Source organism: Archocentrus centrarchus, chromosome 6 (assembly GCF_007364275.1).
Source record: "Archocentrus centrarchus isolate MPI-CPG fArcCen1 chromosome 6, fArcCen1, whole genome shotgun sequence".
In the NCBI taxonomy this organism is placed as follows: Eukaryota; Metazoa; Chordata; class Actinopteri; order Cichliformes; family Cichlidae; genus Archocentrus; species Archocentrus centrarchus.
In genome coordinates this window covers 33,239,783-33,252,400 of record NC_044351.1, presented here as the reverse complement: position 1 = coordinate 33,252,400, position 12,618 = coordinate 33,239,783, and the positions used below count along the sequence as shown (strand labels likewise).

General features: G+C 40.8%; 1 protein-coding gene across 1 annotated transcript in view; it reads right to left on the bottom strand.

The window, feature by feature from the left end:
- The window catches only part of spon1b (spondin 1b), a 110,273-nt gene that overhangs the window by 67,635 nt on the left and 30,020 nt on the right, over positions 1-12,618 (bottom strand). The window contains 3 exon segments of the mRNA XM_030731198.1: positions 6,753-6,901; positions 7,582-7,695; positions 8,629-8,702. Of these exon segments, the coding sequence (XP_030587058.1) occupies positions 6,753-6,901; positions 7,582-7,695; positions 8,629-8,702 (337 nt within the window).

Genomic DNA, 12,618 nt, shown 5'->3' with positions numbered 1-12,618 from the left:
CTTTCTAATATGGTATACGATGTCTCCTTGCAGTGTGCCGCAGCACTCTGAAGCACCTTCCTGACAGAGATGTTCTGGCTTGTAGGTACATCATCACAGCGAGAGCTCTGAGGTCTCATCTCCCCTGCCTGTCTATCTGCATCTCTGTCTGCCAGTCTGCTTGTCTTATGGTGGGCTTAGGCCTGTGTTAGTTAGGGGAGCATTGGCTGGCACTGCGTTGGAGAGGTAGGTCTTAAGGCTTTGTCCACACATCACCACAGCTGATTGCTCCTCTGGATGGTTGGGATTCTCAGCTAAGACAGGGATTACTGACCCATGTCGGCTTCCCACCTTTACAGCAGCCACTTCGATGTTCACCCAGTCTGAACTTTGACGCCCAAGAGAACTGAAAAAAAAATGTGTGTGTCTGTGCTTTAGTTTCCTTGTGTCTGAAACCCTGGAAAAATAACCAGTAGGTTTTTTTTTAAAATCGATATCAAAAATGTTTTTATCCAGAAGGTAAAGAGTGCGTGAGGGCACACACAAACACTGAAATTAATTTGGAGGAAAATACACTCACACAGTTTAAACTAACAAGACACGGGGCCCTGTGTGGAATTGGTGTTTTGGTGTTAAGCATATTTTCGAGGACAAACACAAACAGATGCAAGGTTAATTTTAATGAAGCAGTGCAAGGTGAACAGTTGGTAATACATGTGTTGGTCCTTGGCTGCATGACTTTTTACAAACAAGCGGACTTGAACTAAGACCTCATAGTATTTATCATTTTAAAGCAACAGTTTTGGTGAGCACTTGCACCGGTGGTGCTAATTACAGGATTCTGATGCTTTAAAGGGGACCTATTATGCTTATTTCCATATTTTTTATTATTATACTCTACCACAATAGCTTTGCATGATTCATAGTCCAGAATAATCCTTTATTTATCTTAAACTGGTGCTGCCACTTCCTTTAATCTAACTTTATTTTGATTTGCTGCCCCTCACAAACAGAAGGTTTGGACAGCAGGTGGGCGGGACTGTGCAAACAGGCAGAGCCAAGTGCCTGAAATGAGCACGATAAGCAGATCTAGAACCAATATTAGAAAAATAAAGTGTCTGAAAAGGTTTTAGAGCAGTCTACAGCCTGAGCGTTCGGCTCACCTCACAGGGATTACTTACACATACATCATCATCATTATTTGAATCCCTGTCCATGTTTAGTAGAGGCATCCACCACATCGGCTGGTCTGATGAGTCTCAGTTTCTGCTGAAGGGTCAGAATTTGGCATTATTAACATGAAAGTTCGATCCATCCTGCCTTATATTAATGGTTCAGGCTGCTGGTGGTGATGTAATGGTGCGGGATATTTTCTTGGCACACTTTGGGCCCCTTAGTACCAAATGAGCATCATTTAAACACCACAGCCTACCTGAGTATTGATCCATGTCCATGCCTTTATGACCACAGTGTACCCATCTTCTGATGGCTGCTTCCAGCAGGATAATGCACCAAATTCACTGTACTCAAATGGTCTCCACAGTCAGCCGATCTCAATCTAATACAGCACCTCTGTGATGTGGCAGAACAGGTGATTCACGTCATTGGTGTGTAACTGACAAATCTGCAGCAGCTGTGTGATGCTGTCATGTAAATATGGCCCAAAGTCTCTGAGGAACGTTTCCAGCCTCTCATTGAATCTGTGCCAGAAAAAATTAAAAGCAGCTCTGAAGGCAAAACAGGTCTAACTAGGTACTAGCAAGGTATACCTAATAAAGTGACCAATGAGGATATTTGACACTTCAGTTCTGCTGGATTTCACAATTACCAAAGATACTGGATCTGGAACAGCTTCATGCAACAAACTCAAAGTAATCCTCTCAACATAAAAGATCTTTACTGTCCACAACAGCAGGAAACTTGATGTTCGCAGCATGAGGTGTCGGATGCAAAACAGAAATGACTTTTTAGTTTATGTTCTGCTGTTCACCTTTAGGATATGAAACCATGCTTTCAATCAGAAGAAGAAAAATGTCATTCACACTTAACTGCAGTGTAACATTTATAGTAGATACAATATCACAGCTTTTATTACCAGTGGAGTAAAGCAGATGTTCTCTCTTTTCATCAAGATCTCCAGAAACCTCAAGTCGGCAACCTCGAGCAAAGTACGACAACAAAAGAATAACATGAAAGAGGCGCCTTTCTCCCTCTTACAAGTCAGCCTGCCATCAAAACAATTTCCAAGCTGCTATTTTAACGCAGTCTGCATTTAAAGCAGCATCGTTTGCGCATACAAATGAGTGTCATCTAAAACTCAGCAAGCAAGCGAAAAAAGGTCCTCAAAATAAGGAGTTTCAAAAAAATAAAATTCTAATAAATATAAATAAAATTATTTTTTATATATTTGTATAGGATGTGTCAATATTTTTCATAACACAGACCTGTTCCAGCTTCTGACTATTTGCTGATGATTTGCTGTTTTAGAGCACTTTAGTTTTGCAGTGTTAGTAAGACAAAACCAGAAACACATACTGGGTGCATTTTAAACACCGCCCAATACTTGAATATCCATTTTATAGCCACTTATTGAACTAGTCTGGCTGCCCTGTGTCAGCTTATCCAAAACACATCCTTGGAAACACTTTTAAATCCAAGTAGAAATTCCAGGTTTGCTGGTTGTAGGCGAGCACTGTGTGCAAACACATCTTAGATCTGGTATGTGCTCCCACCAAGTAGCTCTACAGATCTATTAAACTCCTGAGTGAAAGAGGTACAGAAACCAGTGAGACTGCCCATCATTCACACTTAACCCTTTAACTGCCTGGTCTATTGTTTGGTAGAGGGCATTTGTGTTGGGGGCTATATGTAAACAATGCAAGTAAAAAAAAAAATCATTGATTGTAGTTATTATGGACCCAAATGAGTAAGAAATGCAACAAAAAAAAAATGCATTTGAAGCGGTTTTCTTTGTGGGGTAGTTAAAAGGGTTAAAGCCAGTTTATAATCATCAATTAACCCAACATGCATTTCTCTGGACTGGGACATTCAGTTTGTTATTAGACTTATATCGTACAGGTAGGTCACTGGGGAGATGATGCAAGATTACTAGCATGTCTGTATTGTACCTGAAATCTTTTCAGTCTTAATGTTTATGAGTTTATTTGATTTTCTTTGTATTTACTGGACTACTGGGTTGACACTGCATGTTAATTTCTTTGAATTTGTCTTTGTAATAGGTGCAAAGGATGCTATAAACATGACGTATTAGATTTGAGCAAAATGTGTAATGCACACATAGGCAGCTAATATAAAAATACGTAGTCCGTAGGCAGGTAAAAATATGCCAGCCTAGTATATTGAAAGATGTGACACACTGTAGATCTACAGTACATTTTCATGTGAATAGGACATACCACTAGACACAAAAACCTTTTGAGTCACGGGCGTATTAGAGAAAGTTTTTCAGACTCGGTACAAAGTCCAACAACTCAGTAGCTGACATTCCAGTGTACAATCAAGCTGTTTCATCCAACAGCTCAATAGCTAACATTCCAGGCTACAGTACACAATCAAGCCATCTCATTCTGCCATGAGACAGGCTGAAGTTTTCATTGTCTCAGGGTGGTTATTAGCCCCAGAGACAGACAGAGCCAGCCAAGAGAGGAGTTAGGGCTGTCTGTCAGCCTATAATGTCTCCACACAACAGCCCAAACCTAAACTGACAGGCACACACCGCACTGACAGCCCACCAGCAACACGCCATTGTTCCCCCGCAAATGGCCGGGACGCACCTATCAGCGAGTGTGTGGCGGAAAGACGTGCAGAGACATCCGTATACTTCAGGTCACAGAAGTTCACACGAGCACCATAAACGTTACATTTTAATTTGGTACATATGCAGACAAACTTCTGTCGCAGCAATCATACTTTTATAACACACTGATATACTGGAGATCAATGTGGTGGCAAAATTGAAAAATATACAAAGTGCAGCAAAATGTCCGATCTCTGACACTTTATTTTTTTCCCCCGTCTACGTGTTGTGATGTCTGTTCATTATAACCTGTTTTCCAGAGTGCATCACCTGATTCTGAGCTGTAGACCTAAAAATAGGTGAAAATCCAGAGCACGACATTCCCTTAAAATTCGGAATGTCCTTTTATTGGGACTCAGCCCTTGGAGACAGTTACATTAGAAAATTCCTGGTACTGGTGTCAGGCAGAGCAAGATGGGCTCCTGCTATTCTCCCAAGATTACTTCTATAACTTTATTTTTTCTCATGCTTGGTTACTGGATAATGATTACTGGCAATTGATGTTGCAACAGATGCTATATCCCCTAACCAATCAAAGGAAGAATACAGCAGACACTGCATTAACCCAATGATGATTTCTAAATTAAACTCTCAACTCTGTACCGCTGCATTATGTGAGCAACGACCTGAGCTAAAAACTAACAGAATAGTTTATTAGAAACCCTAACGATAGTGCTTTTTAAATCTCTTCATCATGTCCCCTTGTGTGGCTGACACAACAGCTAACTTGCAGCAGAAGACCAACCAAAGGGAATCTTATGGTAAGAAGAAAGGATCTGGACTTGGGGGTGCAGCACTTGCGGGATGCCACAAGGGAGCCTTTGGGATATGTTGAAAATAGTGGCTTACAGTGAGCCAACCTGCTGCTGCACTCTGTTCATCCAGGAATGGTCCATGGACTGCTGCAGGAGGCACAGCACGATGCTTTGACTTGTGTCAATATTTTAGTGACTCGATGAAAGTCAGCTTTTATTTTTCTCTTGTCCTTGGACGCCTGTAACCAATAACAGCCACAATAGATAGATAGATAGGTAGGTAGGTAGGTAGGTAGGTAGGTAGGTAGGTAGGTAGGTAGGTAGGTAGATAGATAGATAGATAGATAGATAGATAGATAGATAGATAGATAGATAGATAGATAGATAGATAGATAGATAGATAGATAGATAGATAGATAGATAGATAGATAGATAGATAGATAGATAGATAGATAGATAGATAGATAGATAGATAGATAGATAGATAGATAGATAGATAGATAGATCGATAGATAGATACTCACTCACTCACTTCTGGCATCCCGTGTTATTTCATCGCCTTTAAAATTTGAACATTACTCTTCTTGTTCATTGATCAGTGCTTTATGCTGTCGGAGCTCCAAGTCCCTGTTCTTTAAATTCAATGTGACCTGTCACTCTACCTCTCTCCAGCCGTCTCCTCTAAAACGATCAATCAGCAATCTGCTTACTCCCCCACCACCAGTATCTAAAGTCGGTCCAGCCACCATCTCCAGTCTTCACTCTAGAATTCCACTCAGAGTCTAACTCCCAAATAATAATTACATTTCATTCACACTTGTTTGCTTCAGCCCCAGAGCCACAAATTTATGAGAAAAGCAGTTAAATTAAACTCTTACTGTACTAAGTCAAAGCTGAATCATTGATTTTGACACAGTGGAGGAGAAACACTGTGCACTCCAGAGACAAGAGTAAGTCATCAGAATAGGAGCAATCTAAAAACAAAAATCTGAAAATGGTCTAGAGGCAAGAAGATGATCTTGAAGGGGAGATCAGCCAAATTTAAATCTGGTAAGAATTTTGCTTTTATAGGCCAGTTCCTAGAACTTTTTAATCATACCTTCTAGCATTTAAGATTGCACATGGTAAATGGAGAAATTGAGGATAACCATAAGGTTTTGTGCTGACTATATATGACTGAGACATGCAGTTCTCAGTGAATGAATGGAGCTCCACCAATTTTAGATTAAGAGTGATATCTAATTGAGGACGAAGTTAGTTACAATTGAAGCTTTCCATGTTGCATCACATTTCCTGGAACTAATGGGAAAACCATTGTTCCTCTAAGTATTGCAGTACATAAATATATGGCAAAATGTCTGACGGTTTCCATTATTTAATATATAGATCCAGGAAATTAGATGAAATTATTTTATGTCAAGAGACATGCAAACATTTGACCTACCTACACACAAGTAGACTCAAGCAAACCTGTCAGTTATGTGTGTTATGCACTCTTCTGTCTTTGCTATGCCATGTTTCTCCACACACACACACACACACACACACACACACACACACACACACACACACACACACACACACACACACACCACACACACACACAGAGAAGGAGGAGGAGAAGAGCTGAGACAACAGCTTGTCCTCCCAGTGTGCTATCCAGTGAATGCCTTCCAAAAATATCTGATCCCCTAAAGGCATCGTTTTAGAAGTTTGCTGATGTTTTCCAAAAGAGTCTGATTTCATGCAGAGTCTAGCAACAAAGACTGTCAATATGCATCTGGTTTAATAAGAAAGATAATCAGAGGTAAAGACAATGAGGATGCAGAGAGCTGATGTGGAGACGGTACTGCACGTCCATCAGCCGCAGCTTTGAAAAACTGTGTTTGTTTGGCGCGTGTGTGTCTGTGTGTGCCCATGCATGAGCAATATTTCAACCTGTCATTAATCTCACAGCATGTTGTAATGGCCCTTGAAAAATGGCAGGGCAGCATAAATGGGTCAAACGATGATTATCGAAGGATGAAAGTTACGGTCTAAAATTAAAGGATTTTATTTATACCTTTGATGCCTCGGGCCACTAGTACTTTTAATCCAACACGATTGGAAGAGCTCATATGGAAAGACATGGAAATAACACTGACACATTAAAGCTGGAGTGATGGGGAACCCACGGAGGATACATCTGATGGTAATCCTACCTTCTGTCGAATCTCTTCTTCCATCTTGATGGGGGAGCCAAACTCAGCCACCTGACGGACCCCCTCACTGGCGTAGCCTCCATACTCCCACAACACGTAACTTCTGGAGTGGGATGCACCAATCAGAGCTGACCAGTGGTTGGCACGTCCTGGAAGGCAGCAAAGGGAAGCAGGCAGGAAGTCAGGAACAAATCAATAATACACTGAAGCCTATGGCAATATGTAAATAGATAAACATATAGCATAGGAGCAGCACGGTGGCGTGGTGGTTAGCACTGTTGCCTCACAGCAAGAAGGTCCCGGGTCTATTAGATAAGCACATCCTAAAGGTGAATACACTTCTTATCCTCAGTGGCTGCTGCTATGGCTACAGAGGTGAAGGGGAGGGACCATCAGGATGAAGACAGCTGTAATTCTACCTGCTGTGCTAACAGAGATTCTTTTCAAACAATGGCACGTCAAAACGTCGTCTTCACCGTAGAAGAACAACATGCAAACTCCAGAGAGAAAAAGGCCCCAGCAGGCAGATTCAAACCCAGGACCTTCTGGCCTTATTTATTTATTCTTTGAGAGTGGTAATGACCTCAGTCTCTACAAAAAATGTAAAAAAGCACAATTCTCAAACTATCAAACTGCTTTTTTAAGGAACTTCATTTGAATAATGTGACTTTTTCAGTAAGCTAGTCTTTTTTACTGTAGCTATCATCATGCTGCCATCCTCCAATACTTTTATAAATGTTTCATGCAGACCTACACAGCATTTTCTAGCACCGAGGTGAGTGCACAACATACATTCACGCACCAGTACACACTCACAAACTGAACTCACTTGGATAGTCTTTAGGATGTACTTTCTCTGACCAGTTCCCATAGAAGGTGAGTCTGTACTTGGCAGTTCCACAGGCACAGCACTCGATGGCAGGAGCTTCCGTACCTTCGCCCTCTACGGGGGAGACAGGATGCGACCGTGACAGCACAAACAAACTGACACAGGTATAAAAATTTAAGGTTAATCAGGATGCATGGCCCTGATTAATCGCAGAAACCACAGTTTTGGAGTAAACAAACAGACACACTGCTGTGCGAGGTTTGATATAAATGCACACCTGCATAAATTACCTGGTGACTGACAATTTGGAATCACTGAGAATGGCACAAAATTACATCCCTGGAATAAACTGGTATTAAAATGACACATTAACCTTAACTCGCACTCATAAATATTCAGACTGTGCCCGGGACCAATGTTTTGCAAAGATAGGTCAAGGGGATTTCTTGAATATTTATGAATCACCAAATTATTAAAAAGAAAACCTCACTTGACATCTAAGTTATAGCAGGATGACTCAAACACTGAAGGCACCTAACTTACGTCAGCAAATTGAAACAGGGTGGCTTGATTGGCTTGCATAATAGCCTGGAAAATTAGATTTCGGAGAGGTGAGGAGGATTTTATGAAAGTAAAATTCCCCCGAGATTAAGTTTGAGAAACCACTCACCCAGGCTCAGTTTTTTTATTGTACAATAAATGTGTGCATCAGAGCTTAGAGAGTCCTGTCGCCTTATTGTCTCACAAGAGTGTAGTGTTTATCTGGCTGGCTGAGAGCTTTAGAAAACTAGTGTGCCATTTTTCTCTGCAATGAAATCACAGGTAGCATGAAAGCATTGGCTGGGCTCCGCAGTGAAATACAAAGCAGCATTTAAATTCCCATGACATCCATGATTTGCTGTCCTCACAGTTTCCCCCCACTGGCTTTAAACATGGTATGAAAGAATCTGCTGCAAAGATGGGGGGAAAAACTACACTTTAAATAAGGAATACTAACAACATGATATGCAATCAAGGATGAAAGAAAGAGGACTTGACTGTTCTGACCTTTCTCGCACAGTCGGATGGTGAGAGAACCTTCATCCTGGAAATAGATGATTCTCTTCTGGACGATACTGGCCCTGGATGGAGAGAAAGGTTGATGAAAGTAAGAGGGCTGCAACACGAGTATTAGATGGTTAATAGGTGACTGTAGTATTTTTTCCACTATCTGATCCATTTAATCCTCAGTGGGAGGGGGGGGGGGTGATGGGTTCCCTGAGGTTGGACAGGGAGTGCACATGTATTCATGGGAACAACGTCCTATTCTCCAAACCCCACGATACAATCATCCCGCTGCAATATGAAATGTAACAAAGCAATCATATCCATGGACATGAAGAGAGAGTGGGGATTAGAGTCAGAAGAAGGAATATAGATCTTTATATGGATGGATGAACCCAATTCTAACTTATGAGTTAACACTAGCTGAAAATGAAACTCCCCTCAGTGAAAATAGGTTGTTTTACCAACACTATTTAGATTCTTCTTCAGGAAAAATGAAATGCATTACTCAGACCGCACAGAGAAAACTCTGTGTTGTGCCACTGCTACTGAAATTCTGAGGAGAGGGTAGAAAAACTGGAGGAACACTAAGGTCTGATGGCCTTACAACAGACTTGCAGTAGATACACTAAATGTTTCTAAATGTTTCCTACACTTTCATAACTTTTAGTTTTCAGGGTTGCGTCGACACTTTTCACAGACGTTTCTGTCACTACCACGGTGGTAACTAGCTGTCATGAAACTTGCCAACTAGAAGATAAGACATTGTTTATCCTTTTAAATGCATTGTCAAAATATGCAAAAAAAAAATCCCAAAGCAATTTATAACATTGCAGCTGAGAATAATTCAGGTGCTGTTTTGCTCTACATCAAGAATCTGTAAACCTGCTAAATACAGGAACCAAAACGTGAACTGAGAATGAAATACAGGCTCTCTTTTCTCAATAAAACTCACTGAACTTTGTTTTCCAGTTTCTTGGTCTCTGTCAAAGGTTTGTTGCTTTATTCCTCACCTCGCTATCACACTCTGGGTGTGTTTTCACACAGCAAAAACTATTGATCTCTGAAATGGTCCAGTGCAGCATAAAAGGACATCTTTGTAGGTAGGAACAGAGCAGCGCATGCTTATGGTTAAAGTAGCTCTCATACAAGCCACAAGTGACAATTTAAAGAAAACGGCTCTGTCCAAGGTGATCATTAAATGGAATAATTTACAACTTAGTTTTAAAAGGATAGCATGTTAGAAAATCTTCAGGACTCCCATTAACGTAAAAAGTAGACGTAAGAAATATCAAATTCCCCCCAAAATACATTGTGCTCACATTATTCAGTGATAAAAAGTCACGTATTTATTTTGATACATTTTTCTCTGTGAACAAACACGCCAACCTGGGAAAAGGGGGAGGCACCATTGCGCTGTTGGCATGATCTGCAAAACGTGAAGTTAAGCCCAGTCTCACCAAGTTTCAGTAACCTCTCCCCAGCAGTCCCTTGGTCACCAATGCTGGCGTGCACAAACTGTGCAAGATGCATTGATTCCAATGCCGCTAGGATCGAGGTAGATGTCCAGACCGGTTGAAACGTGGTAAACATGCTCGCGTGAGACAGAGAGGCCGGTTCAGGCAACTAAGCCTCAACAAATTCCTTTGAACTGATGGAAAAGTTTAGAAGCTTTGAATTTGTGTGGAGAAGTTAAACGGACGATTTAAGATCACATTGAATTCACATAAATTGTAAACTCAACATATTTGTCAAAGTTTGACGGCTGGGTTTGATGCCCGATGAGTTGCATTTTACTATGTAGCCATCGAGTGTGTGCGTCTACAGTGCTGCTCGGCACATGTTTATGAACCGGCTGGAAATTATGGAATGAGAGGAGAAAATCGAGCAGATTTATCTTGCAAATTCAAACTTCCTAAACAACTATAAACACTTTAAAAATGTGAAGTAATAACTGAATTAGTGACTGAACTGAATGGTCACCAGTACTGATTTGACCTTGACCCTGCATGCCATTCCAATGAACTCACTTGAGCAAATTACTCAATAGACTGTCTTTCAAAATTCGATTTCAGATGATTTCTGAAATTATCCCCAACCAATTGCGTGTGTGTGTGTGTGTGTGTGTGTGTGTGTGTGTGTGTATCCTTTTCCACCCTCAAAAATGATTTTCAAAGTCCAAAAATCACGCACCTCAAGACATAAAAGCAAAGGAAAAAAGAAATTTCTGATTGCACAGATTGTCCTGAAAAAAGAAACAACTTGATTGTGCATTATTGGGCTAAAATTATAGTAGTTTTTTTTTTTCTCCTCCACACATGGAGGTAATCAAGCTGCAGTCACAAAGCCTAAAATTTGTCAGATATTATGCAATTACACAGCATACACCCATTATTATCCGAAATAGAGTCTTTGTCTCACAGTAGCAAGAACTTCACAGTGACTCCACCTCCTATTGTAAAGAGACATAAACCGAAAGAAAGTGAGCTGAACAGCAGTGACGGTGGAGACAGAGGAGGGACGGGCGACATTAAGTAGGAGTTATCGGTTATATTGCTCCTATAAATCTTGCACAGGCTGAATGGTGCAATATACCCTGCAACACGGGTTGACTGCCTGGGCATGAAATTGAAAAACAAAAGTGAAATATGCTGACTATTATTTAGGTGCCCTTGATAGATTTAAAGTAAATGTGCTAATAGTTTGAATGATATTAATTATCACTTGGTTTATTTTAGAAGTTCATTTATCATCAACATTATATTTGGTCATTTGGAAAGACTTCAATCATTTTTACTTACCGGTTGCACAAATATCCTCTCTCTACTAGAAATATATGTTCAATGTAACCAAGTTTGCAAGTTTATTCAACTTAGTGTTGAAATGTTGTCAGTTTCATCAGCGCAGACTTAGAAAAGGCTCAGAGTGTTCGAGATGTGTGGGTGGAAACAAGTTGTAACACTGTTGCTGCTTTTCCCGCTGGTCCTAAAGAAGTCAAAGATCAATAAATGTAACACTCCAGTACTGTATAAATAAGGCCCATAGAGTCAGAAATGCTGCAAAGTATCTGCTGTACAACTATATGCAACTTCTGCAACCACGGTTGGCTGATGGAACATGAAAACTGGAAACATTTTTTCCCACTTCAGTTAGCGTAAGCAGCTCTGCTGCTCCTTGCGTACCACGATTATCACTTAGCCTTATCTGAGGGGGAATAGCATTACATAAATTAGCAAAAACTCTGCTCTTGTCAGTAACATGCCTGCTGACATGTTTTACTTGAATAAAACATTTTTTTTAAGGAGAGTGACCTTTTAAATCTGGACTCTGGCAGCGGGTATGTCATGACCTTTTTAATGATCTGTGGTTTCTTTCTTTGTTTCTTCCTTTTCTGGAGCTTTTTCCTGTTTTCTTGCCTGCTGTGTTCCTTGTGTCTTTGACACATTGTTTCTTCTGTGCAAGTTGATTCTCGTCCCTGTTTCAGGTTGTTTCCTGTTTTATTTTAAGGGTTAGGGCCCCATGCGGGTTCATGTGTTTTTAGCATTTCCCTCATTTTGTTCTTTTGTCACCCCCATTAATGTCCGAGTCTGCCTGTTCTTTATTACGCTTCCCTAACTGCTGTGTATTTTGTCCATTCCCTCCCGTCTTTGATACAGTAGCTCGTCTACTTAACTACCTCTCATTTTTGACTTCCCCACTGAGTTTAGTTCAGGATTTCTAGTTTTCATTCCTCTGGTTTTTCTGTGGATTTTGTTTTGTTTGCCACCTCAGTGCAGCACTTTCTGTTTAACTAAAGCAACTTTTGAAATTATGAGCAGCCTGCAGTCCCGCGGTGTCGGCTACTGAGTTCACCCAAGAGTTTATCCTGAACCGTGGCAGTAGAGCTCACCTTTAGTCTCTCTCCACTCTAAGACGGCTCTAAAACCACACTGGCACTTGTGGCTACAGCAGAAGTAAACATCTGTGTTGGCCAACGACAAAGACGGGTAACAC